Here is a 27,779-nt window from a genome sequence, read left to right as displayed (position 1 = left end):
ATCTACCTTCCATAGCTAAATTAAAAAAAATCTGGACACGGCATACAAGATAACAAATAGAGAGAAAGTAATAGACGAATACAATACAAAACAATACAATTACAAAACTAGGTATATGATCACACATGACTCACATTATCGAACTAGAATTTTAGCACAAGAACAGTCTAGTATTGTTAGTAATACTAACTTAATACTCCACAATTAGAAAAGTCATCAAATAGATTAATGGAAGTCATACATTTGTGGAAGGGAGAGATAGCTTTAGTCGTCTTTGCCGGGGATACCGTCCACCTTCGCTAGAGGGAGATAACGACGGGGAAGGGCAAGAACTAGGAAGGACCTGGGTCCTGGGACGCGGATGGTCAGGAGGCCTGACCATCCGCGTCTTGTCATTTAGGGAATTATAATATGGCGTTCTTATCCTTGACAGCGTCGTGCTATTACTCTGTAGGACTAACTTGTTACACATCAAATACTATGTGTCAGGTCATTTCAATATTACGTAAGCAACTTAGAAGCTTCCCCTTTAACGTTGTCAGATAATCTACTAAATTTTGAAAATAAAAAGAGAAATAATGAATAAAAATTGTTGACGTAACCCACCCATTATAAAAGTCATTTGATGCTTATGTAACACTTAAAAGAACCCTTAACTTCTTTTTTCCCGAATCAGAGCAAATACCTACGCTGCAAAATAGTTGTGCCAAGGATGCTAACCATGACCGATGCAAGTCCATCAAATGAAAGGTAAAAACAAATAGACAGACACACGTGTAGTTCAGGCATATGACAAACGACAACACACTTACGTTGATATGAAACTAAATAATAGTATTTATACACACTTCGTGACCTAGAACTTGCTCCGTGTACTTATTAATATTGTTTACGACAGAACCATCTCTTAAAGACAATGTTTTCGCTGTTTAATTTGTAGCCATATTATTCCTTTAATGCATCATACTTGAACAACAATGTATTATTGTGCACTGTAAACAATAAATTATCAAGAATGAATGAATTGTTTGATTTACGTTAAGGTCCTACTCAATGTTGTCTCCTGTCTATTGTATGGCGCTTGCTAATAACTAATGACTAAATACTATGTCCTATAAGTATCCGGATAGCTTAATTATCTCTAATTACTGGCTACAATTAAATCAGAATGTGAGAAGTAATTAACGCGTGCTCAAAATGACGTTCCCATTGAAGAGCCCTTCAGTGCTTTTGCATGAAAGTACAGCGTACTCAAAGATGACTCAGAAATCAGAATGCATTAATGATAGATTGGAATAAAATAATTTAGACGCCAGTGGACACTACGTAAATACGCATTTTTATCAGTAACGGTGTTAGAACCGGCCTCCAAGACATCAGCGAGCGGTGGGTGAAAGTCTCAGACGCACACCTGACTTCAAGTGGCGAACACGCCTGCCGGTGGACGTTTCGCGAGCCAAATCACGATTTCGATACTGATAATCGTGAATAAACAAACAAACAGGCGTGAATAACGTGCGGCGTAGCGAGAGCGACGGCGACGTAACGAATCGAACCAGGGCGCGAGACGCTGGCTGGTCGTAGATAGTGTAGTGCGGAGGCGCGGTAACGCCGCCGGCGCACCACCAGCTGCGCGCAAACAGTCGCTACAATGTTCACGTGTTTTGTGCTGGTCCTGGCGGTAACGCTCGCCGCCGCCGACCTGCTGCTCCCTTCCGACCAGGAACTCAACAACACGCTTCCCGCCGAACAATTCTTCATCGACAAGATATTCGATAAATACGGCGATAAAGGAGTGATCACATTCGAGGTAAGTGCATCATTTCCTACTATTAATTTATTAATGCTTCCGTCATTCTCGAGTTTGTGAATTATGTTTTTATGAATGAAATGACTGTGAAAACATCGTGCATAGTTTTTTATTGAGAGAATTATTCAAATTGACGATTAGCTAATCCTAAAAACTCAACACATGCGTTGCGGAAATATTAAGTAGGAAACCTACCCGTTTCTTCGCTAGTTTATCAATTAAAAAGTTAAGAAGTGCAATTATTAAAAATATAGTTGTAGTGAATGCCTGTAATTATAAACATAGTTGTAAAATTTTATTTTTTGATCCTGATTTGATTTTGATTTTGATGAGTCGGTTACTATTTTAATTTATTGAAAGTAGATATTGTAACGCTGCTTTTTACGCGACTCCTCCAAAAATCATAATACTAATTAAAACACATATATATTTATTAACGTAATGTACGTATTCATGTAACGTAATATTAAAATATTACATTGTACCTTTTTATTTTCAATACAAAAAATGTGAATCCTACAGCTCGCAATTCATGCTTAACAGAAAATTTCTAAAAATATTTTCTAAACACCTTTCCCTATTTCGTAAACGGAAGTTCATCGAACTTAATCGTTACTTCAATACTTAAATCGTTTCTTATCTTATTCGAAATTGCTTATCTATTTAGTTAAATCTATTGATAGATACTAATATACGAGTTCCCGCGTAATAACAAGTTTTATTGATGGTGTATTTCGTGTTTATGTGACACCATTTTTTTCGATTAGCTTACTTTATAAGTTACACGAGTTTGACACTCTTGACTACGGGCAAGTACTTTGCTCTTTCCAATCGTACCTGCTAGATTAGATTTCGATTAAGGAAGATGGGAATTTGGTGATCAACATGACATACCTAATGTACTTAGACCTATATTCCCGTTGACTTAGTACAAGGAGTTTTGAGGATTCAATAAGTATCTAATCTTTAGCAATCCGACAGTGATTGTTATAGCCATAGTCAGGAATGGAGTTTTGGGTACTCAAATTCCCTCCGAAATCGTGCGGGTCACTAATTTCTATAGGAATAGATTGTGGTGAAAAAACCGATGGTCTTTGTGTAAATGAATATGTAGTTTATGTCTATTTAGTCTCGTTTGGAAAGATTGATCGTATCGACAGACAAAATTATTGTCGAAAATTTTCAACCCCTGCCGAAATTAAATCATGGCTACAGCCTCTGCAAAGATAGCGTCATGTCAGACATGTCAGATAAAATAGTATTTTCTTATACTCATAATGTGTATTAATGTATGTAATACCTTTTTTTTTTCTTTTTTTTTTTTGTTTACGAGGGGGAAACCTTCAAAAGGTCGCCTCTTACGACAGGCAGGAGATATAATGTATGTAATACCTACAGTAATACGGTAACACACAGACACGGGCCGTATGTGATCTGTCAAAATATTATTTAAAAAATATGATTTTGTCTGCAACGACTCGTATCTGATGCATTCAATGTCTGTATACATAGACGTGCCTAATACATTACTGATTACATTATCGCATTATAAGTATGAACCATTATTCTTTTTCATACACATTTCACACACTTCTATTTACAAAACAATTATATTTTCTATTCATATTGCACATCAATGTTTAATAATATTACTTACTATGTGATTTATAATAGATTAAGGACTATTGTTTGATCGTAATAGTTAATTATCGTTGCAATTTTGTTTGAAGATGGTCCCACGCTATAATTATGTGTTGTAATTTTTAATCACATGATCTAACAATTAAACACATCTTGTTTTTATTGCGATGTGCATTACGTATACAATATAGGATTTTCTTATTCTATTATTTCAACTTAGATTATATGATTGTGTATCTATATTAATAGGTAGGTACTCTGTTTTGATGAGTTTTTTAAATCCTTTTTCCATTTATTAAAAATGTTATCTACATGATTATGTTGGGTGTATGTATGTATGTATGTTTGGGTGTATATCAGTGATCAAATTCATGTAGAACAGTTTCCACCTGAAGCAATAATACTGAAGATCAATATGATTGCCTCATATGTAAGTCAGTCAACACACATGACATCCTCACCCTTCCACCGAATCGCAGATCTGTTTCATGCTGATGAGAAAATGGGTGTGGCAGGTATACCAACCCTCTCGAACCATACGGCCTCTACCTTTCAGTAACATAATTAAAATTTGTGTTAGGTACCTAATAGTTAATCTTGTTAGAAATATATTCAATATATTTAATTACAATATTAATATTTTAATTAATTATTTTGTGTTATTTTATTATGTTATTTTTATAATAATAAGTGCCCATTTATATCGACACTGGCTGGTACGATTGTATGAGTTACCAAAAAAATAAAAAGAATGCTTTTGACGTTTGAGTTGTATTTTGCGCGGGAATAATAATAGTTGTAAATTGGTTCAACAAAATTAAATAGTGTTAATCTATGAATATGATTGATATAATCTATTAATGTGTTAATATGAGAAGAAAGTTCTTAAAGAAAAGAAAACATAGAACGATATACGCAGTATCTAAATTATTTTCATATTGTTGTAGTATTGTAAATGCATACGAAGAAAATCAAACAGTCTACATTTCCTGATGTTTGCTCTAGCAGGTGTACACTTTGTATTATTAGTCTTTTATTTTTAAATTCGCTAACGAGCAATAAAACGACAAATTCCACATCATTGTTCTGTCGTAAGACAAAGTGCTGTACACACTGAGTAAAGATGTTATGATGGGACTTCACTTGGCTTATGTATTTGCTATTACAGCGCCTCGTGCGGACAGTAAGTGTATTGTTACTTATATAAGTTGCTTTGATAGCACATAATACTGGCAAATAAAGCTTAACGCAAATATACCATTTCACTTACATGTTGGTTTTTAAATCGCTCATAATTGCATTCAAATAATTACATCAAAAACAATTACTTAAATGAACTGAATTAGGCAGGTAATTAGTTTATTGGATTAAAAATCGGCCAAGTGCAAGTCGAACTCTCACACGGAAGATTCGGTCCCATGAAATTATTAAAATAAACGAGGGTCCCCCTTTTATAATTTAATCTTATTTAAGTATTTTTATTTTTAATATTTGTTGCTATAACGGCTACACTAACATGCTTTGTAAAGATTTTAAGTGTCTATCTATTTCGGTTTGAAAACTCATAAAATATATATATAAATAAAAGATACTTCGCCGCCTTGAAATTGAATGAAGCCACAAACGGCTTATTTTAGTAAGTTCTTTTTTTTAATTCTTGACAAATAAAAACATTTTTAGAGAAAATTTACAAATAAATAACTAATACTGCGTAATTTACGTAATAAATAAATTATTATTTCTAATATTTTAGGGACATTTTAGCACGGAGACGTGGCAAAACTTTTTTACGCAACTATTTCAATTCTCAACACTGGGTACATTTTCTTGTTAGGAGTGAGTAATCTTTACTAATCTATGGATAGAGCACAGAACCATTTTATGGAACCCTAAAAACACGTTAACGAGTGACATTACAAAGATACTTATTGATGAGAAACTGGAATAAATAGTCTGTGAATCTCCAAATATTTTGGCATTTGCAGCGATATTGTTACAACCTTACGCTATGACCAGTGAAGGCTCACCATTATGGTATGACAGGAACGTGCGTGACACACATACCGAATAGATGAAGATTGTCATTATCGAATGATTAGATGTCAATATACTTTTAATATTAATATTCTTATAATATTAATTATCATTGGTTAGGTACTATATGATGCCTATGGTTACTATTTTAATCATAGACTTAGAAATTTTTGCTACGCTAATTTTAATCGTTGCCAAAGCAAAGCATTTGATTAATTAGCTTGAATGGCTTAAGCCTGGCTTAAGTAACTTATGTTAAAAAAGAACCGTACCACACATAACATCAATGATGTTCATTAGGTTTTTTTATTTAAGTATCCGAATAGAATCACAAGAATTCATTTTCACTATATAGTGTTATTATTTCTCAGTGAGTTTAATGGCGTTATTTATTTTATTAATTACTATAATCAATTAGAAGGTATTAATAAGCTCACGTATTTATCGTTTACTTTTGTTTTTATATCATTGACCATATAGCACCAATAAAGAGTATTAAACATAATACGAAGCTAAATTAGAAGAAAGATGACAAAATAAGTAAGTAGATAAATATTATTACAGTCTTTACCCTATTTTGAACTTAAAAAATCATCAATTTTGGAACACGATTTCTTTACTGAAAACAGACTTCCACGCCTTAATCAGTGTGCAAATTCCTTGTCAGTAGTTGAAATAGACACATTTATAATATATTCGAGGTCAATATTACAAAATTACAAAAAGTATTTTAAGTTTGTATATGACTAACTTATACCTAAGTGTTTCCTGTATCTTACACGAAGATAACACTTGTGCAGAGATACTCTTTTATAAATGAGTATATACCATATAGGTACAACACATAAGCATTACTAATTAACTACTCAATAGTAACTAACTACCGCAACAAATAAATCTTACCTACCCCTAAATAAGTACATTAATTCATACTTATTTGCTACGTCTATTAAAAACACTTTCTACACTCATAGCCCCACACTAGGATTCCCTGTGTCGTGGGTGCCACGGACACACACATAGACAAATACACAAACACCCAGGCGCAGAAACAGAAATCAAAATACCTCATTTAGATATGTGTCTAGCCGGGGATTGAACCCGGGACTCTCTGCGCATCAGACGCTCGATCAGACAGATCGCTTCGCCACGCGGGTCGTCGTCGATAAAATAATATAGGTCTTGAAACCATCCATGTACATCGATAGATGAAATATTTATTTATTTAATGTATCTACAATAGCAGACGCTCTGTAACCTTCTATTGCACGGAAATTTTAAAGGTTATTTTTGATGCATGTAAAATATATCTAAATTTAATTATATTCCGTAGCATTGATAATGAAATAGACCTAGGAACCTAACCTTCAACAAATCGCAAAAAATAGACATCAAGCTCTATACATTTAGTAAATAATAAAAAGTTATGGATCGGTGAGATTATTGAATAAGGAATAAATATTTCAATGTCTTCATATTATTTCGTACTTGCGAAATGTGATAAAACATAGAAATCTATTGTTACGTCTGGTTACATTTGAAAGAACACTTGATTTTATTTTTTTATTGTTCTAAAAATAATTTCACAGTATTCTGACGCAATCATAGATTAATAAATATTACTCACTCCTAACAATAAAATATATCCAGTTTGGACAATTGAAATTGTCACTGTCATCTATTTTCGTGTTTGAAAAATATTTAAATAATGTAGTTTTTAGAGCATTTACGAATGAAACGATATTTCTCCAGACTTCCGCGATATCCGCGTTCTGAAATTGCGCACCATGACAGCCATTAAATGTCTGACACTTTATCAGCCATTAAAGGGCTAACACTTTGTCAGCCATTTAAGCCATTTAATGGCTTCCTTCAATTACAAGGCGGTGAGATATCTATACTTATTTACGAACGCAATATATAGTTACTGACTAGTTTCTATATTGGTCACACAGTTACACTCAAACAAGAAATATAGTTTTCTGAACCTTTAACAACAGTAATGAAATATCACCAAATAAATAATAGTTAATAAACACGCTTTTGTTATTGGTCCATACGTGTACGTGATACGTGTGCAAAGTTTCAAATTAATCAGAGTTGTGTAAATTGGTGAAAATTGAGCTCAAAGATTCCGTTACATACATACATAGATACAACCCAAGCTAATAAAAGCGTGTTAAAACCAACAAGCTTAAACGAATAAAGGGTTGGATGCACATATCCACAATCAATGAAATTCATTAATAATTATAATAATTAATTAAAAGGCAACAATAATTATTATTTATTTTATTAATGATCTTCTAATATATAAAATTCTCGTGTCACAGTTTTCGTTGCCATACTCCTCCGAAACGGCTTGACCGATTTTGATGAAATTTTTTGTGCTTATCCGGTATCTATTAGAATCGGCCAATATCTATTTTTCATCCCCCTAAATGTTAGGGGTAGTACAACCCTAATTTTTTTTTTATTTATATGGCAATACTACGTTTGCTGGGTCAGCTAGTAACAATGTAAAATTCTATCTATTGTAATTTTTTTAATTTCATTAACATACAGCCTAGCTTGCTTGATTCTCTTAAGTAGGTACGTAATAATATAAATGACATAAACAGCATAATTTATTTTAGATTTCACATAAAATCTTGCGATTTTTTTAACAGTAACCAACCACTCGATCGAGGGTTCAAATCCCAGGCACGCACCTCTGATTTTTCAAAGTTATGCGCGTATTAGAAATTAATTATCACTTGCTAAACGGTGAAGGAAAACATCGTGAAGAAACCTGCATACCTGAGAGATTTATAAAGAAAAATCTAACCTAAACGAAAGGGTGTTTGCAGTAAATATAATATGAATTTAACGAAATGCTTTGTCATTAAGTGCAACGTGCAAGTTCGTGTAAAATAACGACTTTATGATATGGGGAAAACACGCTGTAACCTTTCGTTTAGTATGTAGCAACACTGTTTACAGTGGGTACTGCGTGTGTTGCCGAAATTTGGTAACGCACTCCGTGCTTATCAACTTTCTTACATTAAAAAGTTTAATCTTATAAAACTATTATTAATTCCATACCTGCCCCGTTGGAAAACTCACTCTGCTTTAAAAAATTGTTTGATTTATTATTTGCAAGATACCTACTCTAACTTAGCAATATGTTGAAGACTTCATTACTTACCGCGTTGTTCATTATAATTTTTAAATAGTCCGGTATTTATTCAAATTGATCACAAGACAAACATTACCACGACATATTTAAATGATCGTTGCAATGCTATGGCATAATAATTATTTGCATTATTATTAGCTGTGCAATGCTCCGAGGAATTTAATACATTCATTACTTGCAACATTAATATTACTGCTATTTGTTATTTTTAAAAGGTTTATCTTAATTTTATTCATTTAATTTTTAAATTGACGTATTTATAATAATAACCCTTTCACATTTAACAATAATATTTTCCGTATCTTGAGTGCTATGGACACACACAAAGACTAGACAAACACCCAAATCCAAAGCAAAGATCTAAATTCAGCATTAAGATAGTTGTCTGGCCGGGAATCGAACCCGGAACCCGCTACGTGACCGACCGGTGTGATTAGCGCTGACCGCCGGTCATCAATCAAATATATTACGCCTAAATGCACAATAACATGAACAATCATTTTTATATTTGCTACAATGTAACAGTATCTTTCATATCTTATTGGGAAATAGATTAAATATAAAATAATCAAGTAGGTATAGAAAGCATTTTAATAACAATCCAAAGTAACATAGATAATAATAAAACCTAAAATAATCATAGCAAGGAAGGTATGCATTTATTATTCTTTTAACTATTTAGCTACTTAACGGCATTATCTCATTATTATTGTCTACAAAGAAAATGATAGAAGTATTAATCATCTCGGGTTAATATTAATAATTTTGTTTAATTATGTACCTATGCGTGACTTAAATATGAGAAATCAGATAAAGTTTTTATCCAATAATAATTGATGTGAACGCTTTACTTAATGAATTTCACACGCAAACATAATCGCTCTTTTCTTAAAAGGTTAATTTTTAGATTATGTGTAAAATTATATTAATAATAATACCAACCTATATTTTTTTAAAGTCTAATGTTTAAAAGTGAAAGTTTACTCGGTACTTTTATTGTCAGTTGCATGTACCAACTCATATCAAATAAATAAATTTTGAAGGTGGTAGAACCCTTCTGGGATTCAGCGGTTCAGAAATCTGGGATTGATTACAGAGGTCCACGGGCGGCAGTAACTTACCATCAGGTGGACTGCATGCTCGTCTGCTATTCCTATATTATAACAATTAATAATATCATTATAAAAAAATTGAATACTATGTAATAATATGTATCTAAGTGCGGAAATGCGCACAAAATCATTTAATTCTGATAATTATATTACTTATATCGATTTTATCCGATATCAAAATGACTTTCAACTTGACATTGCAAAATTTGGTGAGACTTAGCGTTTGAAAGGCATTTGTTCTAATCGATTTATCCCTTAGTGATAACAATATAAGCAAGTCTATATCTTACAAGGCTTGGCTTTTGATTTTACAATTTTAGTGTGTGTACATATTAGTTGAGTAGATTACACATGTCTGCTTTTTAGGATTCCGTAAGTTAGAACAAAGAGGCTCCGTAGCCCATATCATATCAGATCATGTCCAGAAGGACAGACAGACGGATGGAAATCTGTCTGTCTAATAATCTAAATCTATGAAGGTGGTAGAACCCTTTGTGGTTCGACTCCGGCGGCACCACCGCCACACCTATTTCTACCTAATAACAGCAGTGTTAGGCGCTGCTGTGTTGCGGTTTGAAGGGTGTGGTAAGGGAGACAGACTTTTCCGAGGCGTTCCAGCTTAGTCCTCAGGGGTAGTGGCGCATCTGTGGCCGACCTCAGGTAGGAATATCTAATCCTATCTGGGGTTGATAACAGATGTCCATGGGCGGCAGTAGCCACTTACCATCAGGTGGACTGCAAGCTCATTATAAAAAAATAAAAAAATAAAAAAATCCGTCCGTCACAGCTAATTAAAATAACGATGATAATCTTATCACCTGGTACTAACTGGTAATCTGTAAATACCAGCTGTTAAGTAGCCAATGTCGTCTATTGAAAACTATACTAGTAGGAAGTAATACCTACCTGGGGTAGTCCATGCAGGTAGGCGTAGACGCAGGTTAATGCGTACCCCTAAGTAAGTAGAAATACTTTTGTAAAATTTACCCTTCTTTCCTACGTCTTGAAACTTGTACGCAAACACTCTTAACACTGCTGATATTAAAATAAGTAAAAGAATACATATAAAAAGGAATATATTTATAAATGCAATAATAAATAAAGAATTCTCTAAATGTAGGTATACAGAGTTCATTAATTAATTGAAATCGACATGCATTAAATCAAAACAGAACAGATTACAACGCACTAGTCACAAATGAATGTCCTTATGTAGGTAATTAGTGAAGATACTTCGAATTCCTAACGAAAGGTTTCAGGTTTGAATCCGGTAAATTATCCACTGATATAAATGTTGATAAAATTGATAATACTGATTAAAGCACACTTTTTCTTTACTTTAACAGATATGTATAGACAATCAACGTGTGATAATTTAATTAATGATCTGTACCAGTGATATAGACTTCCTATAACAACGTGACTACGTTATTTTTAATGTGGGTACTTTAGCAATGGATGGAGAACACTATCATGAAGCCCAACTTATGTTAAGTGATCTCTATCCGCTTATGGACCGATGAGCCGCCGTGACCACTTGCCATCAGAAGAACTGCATACTTTATTTGCTACTTCTTTCACTTATTTCACGGTACCACAGACCTACATATATCTAAATTAGATATAGGTCTGTGCACGGTACTTACCAGAATTTGATCCTTATAAGCAACACTATTCAGATAGTGGAATAATATAGAGGGTGTATTTTTTTCCAAAATAAACTCGTTCGATTCCCGGCTAGGGAAAAAGATATTTAAAAAAAGTAATGAAGCAGTTTTCGTTTTTATCAAAATCGGCCTCTCTTTTCAGCATTTTTCGCTAATCCTTATACTTAGTTTGGAATTTGGCCCTGAAGGCCCGTATGAAAAATTCACCCTGTAGATATTTTTATTTATTCGGTATTTTATTTATTGTTACGTCATTTTGCCATGTAATTTTATATTTATTGTTACGTCATTTGTTGTAATGGTATTATATTTATTGTTACGTCATTTGTTAACCGTTTTGTAAAAAATAATACAGATATGGAATACGATATGGAATAATACAGATAGCTCACACCGTCAGTCTTTACACAATCTTAATTCAACATACTGCTGGATTTCTTCCCACTTGAAGTAGATAAGGCAAACAAGATGTAAGCTTACATATACCTTGGAGTGCAGTACCTTGTATATTTTCTTGAATATTTGAAAATATAAATTTCGAAGATAGATATTTATTTACTCATTAACTGTTTATTGGCCAGTCAAAACGTATTATTTTCTGCACATTCACGCTCAGAGCTTGGCTGGGAGATAATGCTTAAACATTAAGCCCGACTTTTGTAACATCATGCTTGGTTAAAATATAGTGTAAATAAATAAATAAACGGACCTAATGCTAACTAGAAATTTTAAATAAAAGATTCTGATCAAAATGTCACGTACGCTGTAAGTTTAACGACAAATTCTAGACACTTCGTACCGTCATATTCTCTTCAAATATATATTTGAGAAAGAATGCAGATCTAAAATAGACCGTCCCAGAAACTACGCAATGTCTGTTACGAGGATGAAGTTCATTGGAGTTCTTTGACTTATTTTTTCTTACTTTCCGTGTATTTCAAATATCGTAGCAGATTTTTGTTTGAGCTTCACACATTTTTTAAATATGATTCTGCTTATACTTAAATAGTGTGATGGTATGGTACTTAGGCATACCAACAAATTATCATTTCCTAAGTTTCTGGATTTATTTTTGTAATAACTTATGTTTTGATTCCATCAACACTATTTCTTGTATTCCTCAAAGAATAATACGAAATTACCTTAGTACAAAATACTCGTACCGTTGACTTTTTATATAAGTATTTACTCATTATTACGTAAGTAACGGGATAAAATCGATACAAAATTATGTAACTTCGCTGTTATCTGATCAAACATTCGATATCGTCTATATTTTTTTTTCATATCCTGTTTTGGAAGTCTAGTTATTTAATATAAATAATCTAAATAAAGTTATGTACTTTAGCAATGTGTACTTACTCTAACCATAAAAAATAAGAGATACGACGGTTTACTACGTATGTATCCGAATAAGATACTACGATATTATTCTTCTACATCCAATCATAGAGTTCGCAATGTGACAGGCCGCTTCTAGATATTTTTTTGTACCGAAATAAGATCTGACTTTTTTTCTCACACCTTTCCGAGCCGTTCAGTATTTCGAGGAGGGCTTAAATTCCCAATACCGTCCCTCTATTCCCTACATACATAACAGGTCTTAGGAGCGTCTGGAGGCACGGCAGTGCCACCGCCAAGTTATATTTTCCACAGATTATTTAATGACGATCCGTTGAACAAAGTAGATGTACCTAAACTCCCACTAATACCACTAATAATAATTACCACTAATAATAATTTACAAGATAATAGCATAAAAATCTTCTCCATGAAAACCACTCGGATAATGCTAATTTTATAATAGCCGGTCAAACGGTGTTGGAATTTGCCAGCATTATAATTATACATCAATCTCCACTACTAGGTCCATAATATGAGTTAAATTTAGATCCATTACGTTTCAGGGTTTCGAGCACCTTCTGCATAGTCTGGGCTTGGGTGGTGGTGTATTCAACTCTCCGCATGACATCGCCCTCCACCGGATAAACGGCACCTTCACACAACTCCACGATACCCAGCATAGACACAGAAGAGCCGTCACTAGCGGTTAGTATTTTTTTTATTGAAATAAAGTACAATAAATCCACCTGATGGTTAAACATCACTGTCGTTTTAGACATCTTCGCAAGAACGAGTCTTTCAAACATGGAAGTATAAATAACAGACACATTTTCGCAGATGTAAAAAAAAAGAATTTACCCAAAAGGTAATATGCTCGTATTACCTTATACGACACATTAAATAGATGCCCAAAAATCAGATTAGAAAACTAAATCTTTGAGCCACAAATTAAAATACAAAAATACAAGTAAACGGTTAAACTTTATGTTGACCATCATAAGAAAGTCAATTAGGTATATAGATAACTATGAAATCAAGTTCATATAAGATTGGCTTTAGTTATTCATATAATTCTTCGGTCAATTATAGTATATTAGTAGTAAATATCTATGATTCATGCACTTCCAATGAATTATTCATTCATGGTTATACCCTTGAATAGGTTTTAGTAAAAGGCGGAAATTAATTATCTAATTTCTATGTTTCACCGCGACCAGACACGCGTATTTAATTCTATTATTTACTATCCTTGGAAAAGATCGAACCAATGTAACCCAATGCCAGCCTTCACGGTCCATGGTTTACATTTGTAATTGTAATTTGTGAAGTTATACTTCTATGAACACGTTTGGGATAGCAAATATTTTTTAATAGAACGGAGTTGCGTGCGCCGTTGTAACACATAATTTATTTGTAGTATTTGTTTCCTCCATTGGTCATTTGCTTATGTTGGTTTCGATATTATTATCGTATTGTATAATATATTTTAGTCTTTGAGCGTAGTACTAATATTTCGAAGTTCAATTGATAAAACCAAAACTGATTCTTTACTTAAATAAAATTTGTGTCAGTGCTAAAAAATATTGTTAATTCAGAATTTCAGACAAAGAAGTATAACTTCTTTAGAGCGTACGTACATAATATGTAAGTACGTAGTTATACACACGTTTTCTTTTTCAAAACATGATTTTATAATAACAACGTGCGTGGCATTTATTGCTCTTATCGATTTAGCCAATAATGATAATAATCTGTTTTTTCCTCATAAACTCTTAAACTATGACAATGTTATAGGTAGATAAAGATGATTAGAAATCGTAAATAAATAGCTGCCTATATTTTCTGAACATAAATTAATCAATAAGTTAATTACATGAACAGTAAATCTTAAATCTATTTAGATTAGACGCAGAGTACGATTGATACTTTGCAGTAAAATATTATTTAGATGTGTAGATATTTTTACGAATCTTGAAAATATTGTGATAATTAATTTAAAACTGTGTATCATTTCTAGCATCTTAAAATATAACTATATACCTAATAAGAAAAAAAATTTGGTTACCTCTTTATAATTATAATATTTCCCATCAACTCCACTATCGACTTGTATTTTTAAAATACAGAGTAAGTAGGTATTTCAAATTGCGACAAAAAGGAGTTTATCCTTACCGCCACTTATTTGCTTTGTTGTATCGGTTGATTTTGCAGATCAGTTTTTTCTGACGGTAAATAACACTAAAGATATCGTTTAAAAACGCAAAAAACACCAATCGTGAACGTTCCGGCGTTCCCAAGCCCGCGTTGTTTACTCGACGAGCGCAAACGGAACGATATTTTTTGCTAATATTCAACTATTTTATTTGCTAGATATTTTCAAAGCTGTGACCAATTCGTTGATTGCTTTTCGTCGCCGTCCGCGATGTCGATGCTCTAACCGTGTTACGCTCTTTACTAGTTATGCGAGCCAGTATCGTAATAAAAATAACAACAATTAAATAGGTATGTAACGTAAAATAAATCTTTTTAATACATTCTTGTTTAAAACAAGTAAAACGCAAATTATCTGTATGTATTCGTTTAGTTTCTTTAGTAGGTATTTCTATTTTCAACACATTGTAGGTACCTAAGTAGGTACCTACAATGTGTTGAAAATAGAAATACACTACAGGCTTTAGTCAGTGCAGAAATTGTCAAATTTTGGATCTCTGTTAGGGAAAACATTGGTTACTGTTTATGATCTTACTTGTTTCTATGAAGACTTCGCCGAAGCACCCTTTCTCGTCCGATTTTGAATATTTTTCTAACACTTTATAACTATTTAACATGAGTTTTTATTTCTTATAAGACAAATTACGAAGTAGTTTAGGCGGTTACTTTTTTCGAATGAATATCATCGCTAAGATGGGCTCGCGTCGTTTTCTCCCACTCTTCAATAATTATTTGTTACATTTCTCATGGATCAATAATTATTTGTTAATAACGGACCTAATAAGCTTTCGAATTCCCTGTTTTGAGTATTTCATTGTGTTCAGCACATACATAATAATAAACGAAAAGTATATTCATACTGCAAATATCTCCTAGAAAAATAATTTACCCCGGGACCTTGTCAGCTAGGCAGCATGGTAGCCATTGTCTCAAGTGAATTGCCCGTATGAGGGAAAAGAAAACTATGCAGATGTGATCTCTACAGCTTCCTCATTTAGGTCTGTAAAGTCGACAGTCCCTACAAGGCTTGTTACGTTATATCCTGTTGGACAAGAAATATATGGCTCGGACCTAGAATAAATAACAGGTGTACAACTATTACCTTCCTGTTTATATGGCGATGGTCATAGATTTAAATCAATAGAAACGCCAGTATTAAAATTAGCGAACAACTAAATGTATAATAATATGATGGTTATATCTACTAATATATCTACTAACAGAAGGTATAGACCGCGCCAAACTGCTAGTCCGCTCTAAATTGTAAATTAGCGAACAACTAAATGTATATGATGGTTATATCTACTAACAGAAGGTATAGTCCGCGCCAAACTGCTAGTCCGCTCTAAAGTTGTTGCGACCAGGTGTAGTCATACAATTTGCTATGGCGACGCGATTCATTTCTATATTCAGAGCGGACTAGCAGTTTAACGTTTGACACGACCAAAATATTTTTTTTTCCTTTACCCTACATACTACTTATATTTTACCCTACTGATGACCCTACTCAAATGTCATCAATTTAACACATTATATTCCCACTAAACATATGACCATACATATGTATGTCTACTCATTCAATCTTGATCAGGTCTATACACGATGGCCCCTTTCACCCTGAAAGGAAACCAATACTTTGGGACTTAAATAAGTTGACAATCATGTAACCTATGTATGTAAAAATATTTAAGAGTATCCCTTGACAATATATTTAAATAACCCGATCGATTGTAAAACGCTTTGATATTTTCTTGAAGGCATATCTATTTATTTCAGATCTATGGCATTGCTCGTTATATTGAAACTGAATAGAGTCATAAAACTTTCAATAGATTTCTTCCATTGCAATATGAACAACTGGTGTACCAGATTTCTTTGACGTGTTTCTTCCAAGTGTAATTACATTATTGATAGTAGTTAGTACATAATAGGCTATTAATGGCGTTAGTATTCCAACCTGTGATACCTAAGTATCGGATTTAGATGTAAACATTGTGGTAGATCCACATGCAATTAAAATTGACAGTTTAAATAATGTTTACTGTATTATGACTTAAGTTGTCTTTGCAAAAAACTATTTTCTTACGTATACGATAAACATAACAACACAAAAGGTAAATAAAAACGTTGAAAATACGATCATTCACTTCAGCTGTGCTCACAACGAAAGCGATAATGCACTTGATTTTATCTCTTGCCTGACTGTAAGTAATTGAAATTACTCTTTAAACACTAGCAGTTTATTGCATAAACGCTGTGAATGTTATAAGAAGGAAGGCCAGCTCCGAGCGGTCGGTATGATCGAGTCCACGATTATCCTATTACGTTCCTGTGGGATTCGTCATTTGACCAAACGCGACCCTACCCGAGACTACAAGAGAGTAACGAAGTAACGAGGCAATGATCTCGCTAAATTGAACTACCTTATACATTAAGTGGCTATCCTTAATCTTATATATTTCTGTTTCATAAGACACTCTTTAAACTTAGTGAATTATGTATTTCTCGTGTTCATTAACTGACATCTAGTTAAAAAGATATGGAAACAAGAGAAAAGATAAATCAGTATTAAAGCAAATTTAGCGTTTTTGTGGAAGGATATGACCAGATCTGGAATACATACATAAGACAAACAATTTAGTCTTCAGGTGGTAACCCGGTTCAATTAACCTGTAATAAAATTCATGTAGATGTCCTGTACGGAATTGATTACAGATGTCCCAAGGTGGCAGTCACTTACCATCAGGTAGACTGCAAACTCGTTTACTCGTACTAACTCAAACTTTTAAAAAAATCTGCGCCTGGAAAATTACTTCGAATAGTTATATCTATTATCAAATTGAAATAAGATTACTCTATGTTTAAGTACAATAAATCTTCTAATAATCTCTGTTTTATCTGTATTGATACCGTTCAATAGCAGTTTAACTACTTGCACACCTATGTTTTTTGCTACTAGATAATTAGAACAAAGCAGCTATCTACATTTTGATAATGAACTCATTCAATTACACTCTTTACCTTAACAATATTTATTTCTATTATACAATGTGCAGGAAAATGATAAAAAACTAAACCTGCTCTAATATACGAAAATTATTTACAAAATGACTTAAACAAAATAAAAATACTTATAATAAATATAATAAGCATGTATAAATAGAGTTGGCAAAGGTAGTGACAGCCTAGTGGTTAAGAAACATGGCCTCTCGATCGATTCAAATCCCATCTCTGATTATTCAAAGTTAAGTGCGTATTATTAATTAATTTATTGCTAAACGGTGAAGGAAAACATCGTGAGGAAACCTGCATACCTGAGACATTTATAAAAAAAAATGTCAAAGGTATGTGAAGTCTACCAATACGCACTTGGCCAGCGCGGTGGACTATGGCCTAATCCTTCTCATTATGAGAGGAGACCCGTGCCCAGCAGTGGGACAGTAATGGGTTGATGATGATGATGATGAAATAGAGTTGTAAAAATATTTCTTTTTCTCTTTTCAGAAGTGCCAATATTGAAAAAATCATGTTTGTCTCCAAAAGACATCCTCGAATTATATGGAATGGAGAACGAGCCAGGCGTGATAACGATCAACCCAAAGACATTCTTAGAAATGTGTCCAGCCCTGGTTTATCAACTAGACCAGCGCTCCTGTTACAAAACAGAAGTCCCGAAACCGAAACTTGCAAGACATTGGAGTAAGTGTTTTACTAGAAAACAATTTATTTAAAATTTCATATTTTTTACTTATTACTACAGATGAAATAATCGTTCACATTACATAAATGAGAACCGAGCTGGTTAAATAAAATGAGATCTATAAAGAGTACCTAAGGATAATAAACATAAGAAAGTTTAGATTTATTTTAAAAAATCAAGAGATAATAAAGTGTGTGTTCTCAGCTATCTTTAATAACTTATATTTTTTACAGCTTGGATCTACGCTAGTCTAAGTATCCTGGTGATCAGCGCTACGGGATTGCTAGGAGTCGCCATTGTGCCAATGCTCAAGTCTGTTATATTCAGCCACGTGCTGCACTTCCTCGTGGCGGTGGCCATTGGGACGCTGTGTGGTGATGCTTTACTGCATCTTTTGCCTCACGCCCTTAAATCCCATGGAGCACCTAATGAACCGCAAGAAGAAACTGAAGTCGTTCTCAAGTGCAGCGTAACTTTCCTTACGATTCTGCTGTTTTATGCAGTTGAAGCAATTATGCAAACTATGAATGGCGGACATTCTCACTCTCACGACCATTCAAACGAAAAGTCGGTTGAAGAAATTAAAATGGAGTCGACGAAGCAAGTGGAACCTATAGAGCTCGGTGCGATGATGCCCGGTTCCCCTCCACCGCCAGTGGAGAGGCCGATGACTTCAACCGCCCTTATGGTAATCGTTGGTGATGGACTACATAATCTAACTGATGGCTTAGCCATTGGCGCTGCTTTTAGCGGGGACCCCGTGACCGGTTTTGCGACCGCTTTAGCAGTTTTCTGCCACGAACTGCCTCACGAGCTAGGAGATTTCGCTGTATTGTTGCGATCTGGGATGAGCATTAAACGCGCTTTGTATTACAATTTGCTTTCATCCGTTCTTAGTTTTATGGGGATGGCAGGTGGTATCTGGCTGGCCGAGGACCACGAATCTGCTTCTCAATGGATTTATGCAGCAACGGCAGGAACGTTCTTTTACATAGCGCTTGCAGATTTGGTTCCCGAGATAAATGAAAACAATCACGGAAAAAGTATAAACTTAATGCTAGCTATACTTGGTATCCTTACCGGGGGAATCATTATGCTGCTCATAGCGCTACACGAAGATTCAATACAATACTTATTTAGAAATGCGGAAAAATGATCAAAGGATGCGTTTAGCAGATATACTTATTATGTGATAAAATCATTGTCTGTACCTACTCGCGGTTGTTCAATCTGTACGTCAATAGTTCAAATAAAGGTACATAATTAGGAGTTTCAAAGACTCGATGTTTGCTTTCATACGATACAATCGTATAAAACAAACATGCCTAATTGTGGTATGTTGCACATACAAAATACACAATTAATTATAATGATGTGCGTCAAGCAAAGCAAAAATTATAATTTTATTGTTGTATGTTATATGCAATAAAATATTTTAATTTTTATTCAATGATAAGCAAATTTTCTACCATAAGGTTTTAAATTTAAACCAGACTGATAAAATAGCAATGTTAAGGATCGTATTTTAAACAATTTTAAGTTAAATAAAGTATTTTTAGAGTTAAACCAATCCGTTTTATGAGTAACTAAACTTGTATGCTATATTTAACGAACATTCCATTTTATACATTCCCTTATTCATAATATATGAAATATTTTATGTAAAAAGTAACTGTTCCAAGGTCATGGATTGATTTAGAAACGCAGTGAAGTTATTGTTTATGTGTATACCTACATTACTTATATTATTATTATGTTCAATATATTAGCAGAACTTTATAGCTACCCAAATAACTAGTCGCGGTTCTTGTCGCTCAATAATATTTTATACGTATAAATTTTGTATACTTACTTAATACAAACAAACAAACAATACAAAATATATATTTTATATACAGTACTACAAGAACTTTTTAACCATGACTACAAATACAAACCTAATATCATTAAATAATTACGTAATTACTTTAAGGTAAGCTATTACACAATATAATTGGTAAGTAATATAGGTAGATATTGTTCCTCGCAAAGGCTAAATAACAATTTAGCAAACTTTAGATTATTTTACTTATTATAATGTTTTATAAAACATATTATGGAACAACTTTATATTGCCAAGCGTCATTGCCAATTAATTATAATTACTTACTTATTTTTTATAAACTTGACATCAATCGTTTTTGTTATATAATGTTTGTAATATTGTATTGAAAATCAAATCATATTTGCCCCATGCTCAATGGCGTTAAAGTAACTGCTTTTACTTTGATAAAGTAACAAAAATTCAGGATTGAAACTGTTAATGAAATAAAAGGAATTGTTATATTTATTCCTGTTACATTTATTTTGAAAATATCGGTATTCACGAGCGAATGTTAATAGATTTTTGTGTGTGTATTGTTAAATGTTTATTATTTTTTAGTCTGAGCAAAAAAAGCTCATAATCGTAAGAATAATGCGTAAGAAAATAAAGAATAAATTAAAATCGACTTTTATTTTGTAGAAATATTTTCCCATTTGACTTTAGGTACTGGCGAGATCCCCGTATAGTGTTATCTAACAGTATAGATATTTTGGTATAGTAATACGTGGTCACCAATCATTTCGTTAATCGTATCTTTGGCTTCGAAAAACAAGTATATAACAAACAGGAACTGAACCTGGTATTATGTATCGTAAACAGGCCCTAAAGTTCGTAAAATGCCGTCACGAACCTAAAGGAAAAAAAAAATAATATAATAAAACTATTTTTATATCACGGCGTGCGTAAATGGACGTTTTACGCACGCTTCGCGTGCGCAAAACCCCCATTTCCGACCCCGTAATATAAAATTTTATACAACACGCGGACGAAAAATGTTTTTCTGACTCGTGTGATTGCAGTCCTCGCCTGCGGCTCGGCCTGCAAACTCACACTTGTCAGAAAAAAATTTTTCGTCCTCGTATTGTAATGTACTATTACAAGCCTTTATTTAATTTCAATATTCAACAAGGTAGTGAACTAATGACCAACAGCAGCATTTCTGATAACCTTTTGACAACATCCTATACCTCCTCATAAAATTAAATTCCTCTTTAACTTTAAATCTCTAAACGTCTAAGGTCTAGAGGTCTAGTGCTCCCGCTTGGATGTATTTCGGCGTTCGTTAGCGTTTATAATAATACTCTATGGGAGAGTTCTTCTTAACAAGACTCAATTTGGATGCAAGGACGTTCCCTTGGTGGTCAGAGGCGAATATTCTTTGAGGCGTAGAATAAACAGACTCGATTTCAACACTTACATAGTATGTAAATGTATATGGACGCAAATCCGTTAGAAGCGTGAAAGCTTTGGAAAATTAGGAACATGTTTAAACATTAGTGGAGCGGCACATGAAAGTTGACAAAAAGAAATCGTTGAAAGCATTTTCGGAACATAAAGTAATAAATAAGCCGTCCATATTAGTAATCTTTGTCTATATTTTATAAGTAAGGAAAAGTCAAATGTCACTAATGTCTAATGTAATTAGACAACGTCAAACTGTCAGTGTCAATGTAAACGAGTAAACTAAACAGCCAAACTAAAAATATAATCGGCTAAAAAAATTGTCTTTCCACCATTTGTACCTTGAAACTCTTAGTCTAAATTTGTTAAGAGTAAGAAGTAAGCGGCCTGGTATTCGTCAAGTCGACGGAATCCATTTTGACATCAGTCCCTGCCATCAATTTAAAATGTTGAAGGCAATCGTAAGTATTCCATCACTCTTTGTTTGTACATAATTACGTAGTTCAATGTCTGATTTTGCTGATTTTCCACTAATTCATATGGTTACCAAATCTAGAATGATAATTGTACAACAAAAGATTCATGACACAGTCATGGATATGATAAAAATAAAAATATAGAATTTCTCGAAACACCCGCATATAGTGATCCACTGCGGTGCGTGACTGCGGTACAATAATATATGTAGAACTTATTTTGAGTTACTTAATTTCAATTGCATTTTGTACAAATTAGTGATTATATAGAATAATTTTAAATTCATTAATAATAAAACACTAGGATCCAACTTTAATATTAATCACATACCATGTTTAAATGTCTTTTAAAATATTGTTTTTAATTTGTCATACTAGTCAAGATTTTCACACTACATCATTATTGTTTCTGTACCTGTAATTTTACCTGTGCTCAAAAATTCAAATTCAGAAAATCACTAACCAGTTACTGTGACAATTTATTTATGACAGGTGTAGACACTGAAATAAAAACATGCAAAATGCATAAAATATACATAAAATTACTTTTTTAACAAACTTTATATAAAAAATATGAAATAATCTTTCATTATGGGGTGTGTTACGTCACTGCTGAAGACCAGTGTTAGAAATTACTCCCTGTTTTTACAAAATATTAGATAGAACCTAAAATAATTTGTAGACATCTAACTGGTAATATAAGTTTATATTTAGCACAAAATAAAGATTATATTCAATACAAATTATGTTAAATAAATTTCCTTTAAAATTTAAATAATTATTAAAAAAATCTGATGTTACTGTTCATGTGTTCTTGTGAGTTTATAAATGCATGAATATGATTCTGCAGTTTTTAATTCTGTATAATTAGATACAGATTGTTCTTTCTTCTTAAAATGTGTCAATTCATTGTTTTGTATTAAAACATCTATTAATAGAACATTTCTCTTGGCAAAATGAACTCATTACAATGTTATATATAAAATTATATATGTATCAATAAGTTGTAAATAAATGATTTATTTTGTGCTAAATCATGTTTTGAGTATTTATTCCACACTACAAGTCATCCTATGTATTTTTTAAGATATTTTATTGTAAGGATTATTTTTTCAGATCATTTTTGGGACTGGTGTCTACACTGGTGTTTACATAGCACAAAATTATCAGGTATTTTCATTTTTATCAAATCAAATCAAAGAAGCTGATGATTTAGTCATCATGGCTTATAAACTTGGCAAAAGATTTACACAGCCGGCCATTACGAAAAGGAGGCCATGCCTACATTTATTTGTGATAACTTAGTTGGGCTAAGTTGCTATAATACTTAAACTCACATTATAGTGACCGGCATGAGTCGTGAGCACAACTGACAGCTGCGCAGTAGTTAATGTTTTGGTCTCTTTGGCGGAATGAAGAAGCCATGGGGGCGGGGCGGGGTGCCGAGCTGCACGCGATTGGTTCCTCAGTCAATGCACATCGTCTATTGGAGGCTCGCGTGTCATTCGGCTACTGTACACTTTCGTGCAATTGGCCAATAAATTTGGCCAAAAGTGTACATGCGCGAGCTTACCCCCACTACTGCCCACCTGTGCTCACGACTCGTGCCGGGTATTATACCATTGTATTTTTCATCAAAGTTGTTCCTGGTTTGTCTACCATTACAGAATTTTGACTAAAAGTGTGGCCTCTTTTATCTGTCACATTTATACTGTAATGTATTTTAATTAGATACTTTAAAAGTAGAATTGCCTTTGATTTTAACGATAATTATAATTACATTTTTTTACACACATGAGACCCAACCATTGGTATTTTTAACGCAATTGTTATAAGGATTACATTTTATGAATTTGAATTTGGGGGTATGAGTGTGAAGTAGAACTAGAGGATCCCCTGGCATCGATTATGAAAAAATAAAAATATCTATGAATACCAAAACTAAATATTGATTTTGTAGACATAATTATGTAGCGTAAGAGACATATTTTATTTTATTTCTTTTAACACAGGCAGCAGTATCTCTAATTTGTAAAAGAACTACTGATGAATGTAACAAAGCAATGGAGAAAAAGAAATGGTTAGTTTGTTTATATTTACTTTGCATTATGTCTGTTTATAAACCTGGAACAATTTTATGTCGTACACAACATTGAAAATTAGTGCCTTCGTATGTAGATGTAATATAGTAAGTATGTGTATCGTCATATTGGACCATTCCTAAATTCAAAACAGAGCCAAACTTGTTAAAACTAGTATTATGTTAGTCACAATGTGATAGTTTAATTTGGACATGTACATAGTATATTTACTATATATTTATTTTGATTTTAATATTTTATAGTTAGGTACAAGTATGTAACTTTCTTTGTTGTCTTTAATAGATTACATTTATTGTTATCTGTCATGCTAAGATAGATTGAGAGAATGATTGTTGCATGGATTGCCCCTTTGTTTTAAAAGAGTAAAGTAGTCACTATTCACTAGATAAAACTGGCAATCGAGATATTTGAACTTAACAATAAATATATTGGATGTTTATGTGAAGAGAACTTTAAATGAAAGTTTCTTGTTAATGAAATAATTGTACAGAATATAAAAAAGGTTTACTTAAATCTTTATAAAATGATGATCCTATAAACTGATTCAGTGAGAATTATGTGCAATATATATATTTTTTAATATATTATTCTTAGTAATATAATTCAGTAAACTTAATTGTTAATCAGTCATACAAGTTACAAAGTTATTTAAATAAATAGTTAAAAAATCCATAACTAATTTGTTGTATTTTTATATTTTTTACAGATTGATAAGGTGGAAGACCCCAAGGCTCTATATGAAAAAGCGCAAGCATTCGTAAAAGCCAAAATGGCTGAATATAATGGCAGCAAGAAAGATTGACGCAAGACAGGGTTAGAAAACAAATAGCTTGATGAAATAAACAATTTATTATTGTAAATATTGATTGCTAAGACAATGTAATAGTTATTTAAATAAATAAAAGTAACAGTACACCTGATGCTGATAGCTTTTTATTTTATAGCATTGACATTCCTCCACCTATATGCTCGACTCTTGTTAGTGGCTCTTCAAATGCTAGCCAATCACTGGAATGCGTGGGCAGCAACCCCATACTCTGACACTTATACAGGGCTAGCAATATGTTGACAATGTTTCCAATAAAATACACGAATTTTTGTACTGCTGCTTGCGTTCCTCCGACTATCTTAAATGTACTCTGAGTTGAGAAGAGTGCCTTCACAGGTCGCACGATTAACATTCCCACCATCATTATAGGAAATATCGAAATAGAATTTCCAGCCATGTACATGATAAACAGGTTCATCGGTACCTGCTTCAGGGGCCCTAAAGCCACATCCCACAACTTTTTTATCAACAGTAGGTTATCTGTTTCTTTCGACGATTCTGTATAATTGGCGTTGGCGGATTGACTGTACCCGGGCGGGAACGGCAGGTCAGCAGTGTGAGTTCGCGGCCTGTAATCAATTTAAATAATTATATCGAAATAATACGCAAAATTACAAGAATCGTAATGCACAAAACTTACTTGAAATCCATGGCCCATTTAAATTTCTTGTTTGTTTTTGTTTGAGACATAGTGATATACTATAACTTGTGTACGTAAATTCGAATCTAGTTATTACTAATGATTGAGTAAATATACTTATTGCTTCAGCATAAATTCAATTTGTATTATAAATAGTCATCCATTGACAAATTGACTTACAAGTTCAATATAATATAAACGTCATAAAGACATGTGACATATTACCATAGACCACTAACTTACAGATAATTAAGCCTATGAATGATTAAAACGACAGAATAAACATAAATAGTTTATTTTTTGTTAGTCTTTCTTTCTTTCTAGACTCAAAATTCAATTTATTTAACACTAAACTACAGAACACCTACCTATATTACTAAGCTGCCTGCTTCAATTCTCCAAGAACTAAAATGTCCACTCTACCGTTAGCTACTTTTTAGCCGTCTCTAAGTATAAATCAAATAAAAAAATAAACAGAAAATTAAATCAATACAATACCGTTAAAGAATTTAAAATGCATAATTTAGGAAATAAGAAGCCTTGAAAATAAACAGGTCAGTGAATATTACATAGAGGAATACGAAAACCAGGGTAACTTGAAATACAGCTCAACCCCTAGGGGTTGAGCTGTATTTCAAGTTTCAAAATGTTACTCAAACTGAATATTGACTTTCTTCAATTTCGCGTCATTGCTAAAATAAAACTATGGGACCATAGCTTTATTAGTGGTATATCTATCTATGGGACTGATTGACTATTAGTTCCATAGAAGAGAAAAGGAAGTTATAACGTATACACATAGATTAGTAAAGATACTTCGCCGCCTTGAAATTGAATGAAGCCGCAAATGGCTTATTATAGTAAGTTCTTTTTTTGAATTCTTGACAAATAAAAACATTTTTAGAGAAAATTTACGAATAAATAACTAATACTGCGTAATTTTCATGATAATTAAATAATTTATAATAATAATTTCAAATATTTTAGGGACATTTTAGCACGGAGACGTGGCAAAATTTTTTTACGCAACTGTTTCAATTCTCAAAACTGGGTACATTTTCTTGTTAGGAGTGAGTAATCTTTACTAATCTATGCGTATACATATAACATTGCGTATGTACGACTGAATAACGTGAAGGGATGGGCCACATGGGCACATGCTTGGATGAGACTGGATGGGACGTAAAGGCACGCAATGGGACCCGACGGGATGACACCGAACAAGAACAATGATTATTCAGGGTTTACAAAATAATATTTAAATGTTACATTTAAACGTATCAAGGGATGAAATAAAACACATTATTATTTTAAACAATTCTTTTAATAATGCAAAACATATTTATTTCAAAATTATAATTCTTAAAACTAAGTATTTTACAATAGTAAGATGTAGACAAAATATTTTGTGTACTAAAAAAAAGTACATGGAAGGTGCGTTACAATATATCTTTATTATGAAGGATAATAGTGAAAATTGATTTAACAAGTTAATTTACACAGTAGTAAAATGTAGGTAAACTAGTGTAAATACGGTGAAATGATCAGATCTGACGTCTTATATTTATGTACGGATATAAAGTAAATTGTTAGGTAATAAAGCTACTCAATTGTTGACCTAGGTGGCAAGAAGAATACTGCATTATAAAGTATTTGAAAATACTTACTGTACCTACTGATGATTAAAGCTGCGATGAAGAGGTTTTTTTTGGTTCTTCTCACGTGTGTTGTGTAATTCTGGTCTTAATCCTAATGTCCTGTTCTACTTAG

General features: G+C 32.8%; 2 protein-coding genes and 1 long non-coding RNA gene across 3 annotated transcripts; 2 read left to right on the top strand and 1 right to left on the bottom strand.

The window, feature by feature from the left end:
- Positions 1-1,390: 1,390 nt before the first annotated feature.
- Zip71B (Zinc/iron regulated transporter-related protein 71B) lies at positions 1,391-21,182 on the top strand. Its single transcript, XM_073080709.1, has 4 exons — positions 1,391-1,810; positions 13,350-13,491; positions 18,502-18,696; positions 18,931-21,182. Exons 1-4 carry the CDS (start codon positions 1,652-1,654, stop codon positions 19,851-19,853), a joined length of 1,419 nt encoding a protein of 472 aa, XP_072936810.1. The 5' UTR covers positions 1,391-1,651; the 3' UTR covers positions 19,854-21,182.
- Positions 21,183-22,875: 1,693 nt separating this feature from the next.
- LOC140748027 (uncharacterized) lies at positions 22,876-25,460 on the top strand. The gene is made up of 4 exons (XR_012102914.1): positions 22,876-23,062; positions 23,555-23,608; positions 24,451-24,518; positions 25,247-25,460. It is a non-coding gene; the product is annotated as an uncharacterized LOC140748027 (long non-coding RNA).
- On the bottom strand, positions 25,371-26,213 carry EMC4 (ER membrane protein complex subunit 4). Its single transcript, XM_073080711.1, has 2 exons — positions 26,010-26,213; positions 25,371-25,938 (listed from the first exon to the last, which is right to left on the bottom strand). The coding sequence occupies exons 1-2, from the start codon at positions 26,057-26,059 to the stop codon at positions 25,479-25,481; spliced, it is 510 nt and encodes a 169-aa protein (XP_072936812.1). The 5' UTR covers positions 26,060-26,213; the 3' UTR covers positions 25,371-25,478.
- Between the last annotated feature and the right edge of the window lie 1,566 nt (positions 26,214-27,779).

Source organism: Epargyreus clarus, unplaced genomic scaffold, assembly GCF_041222505.1.
Source record: "Epargyreus clarus isolate Ecla_fem2 unplaced genomic scaffold, WU_Ecla_fem_2.2 ptg000015l, whole genome shotgun sequence".
Lineage (NCBI taxonomy): Eukaryota > Metazoa > Arthropoda > Insecta > Lepidoptera > Hesperiidae > Epargyreus > Epargyreus clarus.
Note: the sequence above shows the minus strand (reverse complement) of the source record. Positions and strands in the feature narration are given on the sequence as shown.

Coding starts and splice junctions, on each gene's coding strand:
- Zip71B (XM_073080709.1), top strand. CDS start 1,652: ATGTTCACGTGTTTTGTGCTGGTCCTGGCGGTAACGCTCGCCGCCGCC. Junction 1,811..13,349: donor AAGGAGTGATCACATTCGAG/GTAAGTGCATCA, acceptor ATTACGTTTCAG/GGTTTCGAGCACCTTCTGCA. Junction 18,697..18,930: donor GAAACTTGCAAGACATTGGA/GTAAGTGTTTTA, acceptor TATTTTTTACAG/CTTGGATCTACGCTAGTCTA.
- EMC4 (XM_073080711.1), bottom strand. CDS start 26,059: ATGTCTCAAACAAAAACAAACAAGAAATTTAAATGGGCCATGGATTTC. Junction 25,939..26,009: donor AAATGGGCCATGGATTTCAA/GTAAGTTTTGTG, acceptor AATTGATTACAG/GCCGCGAACTCACACTGCTG.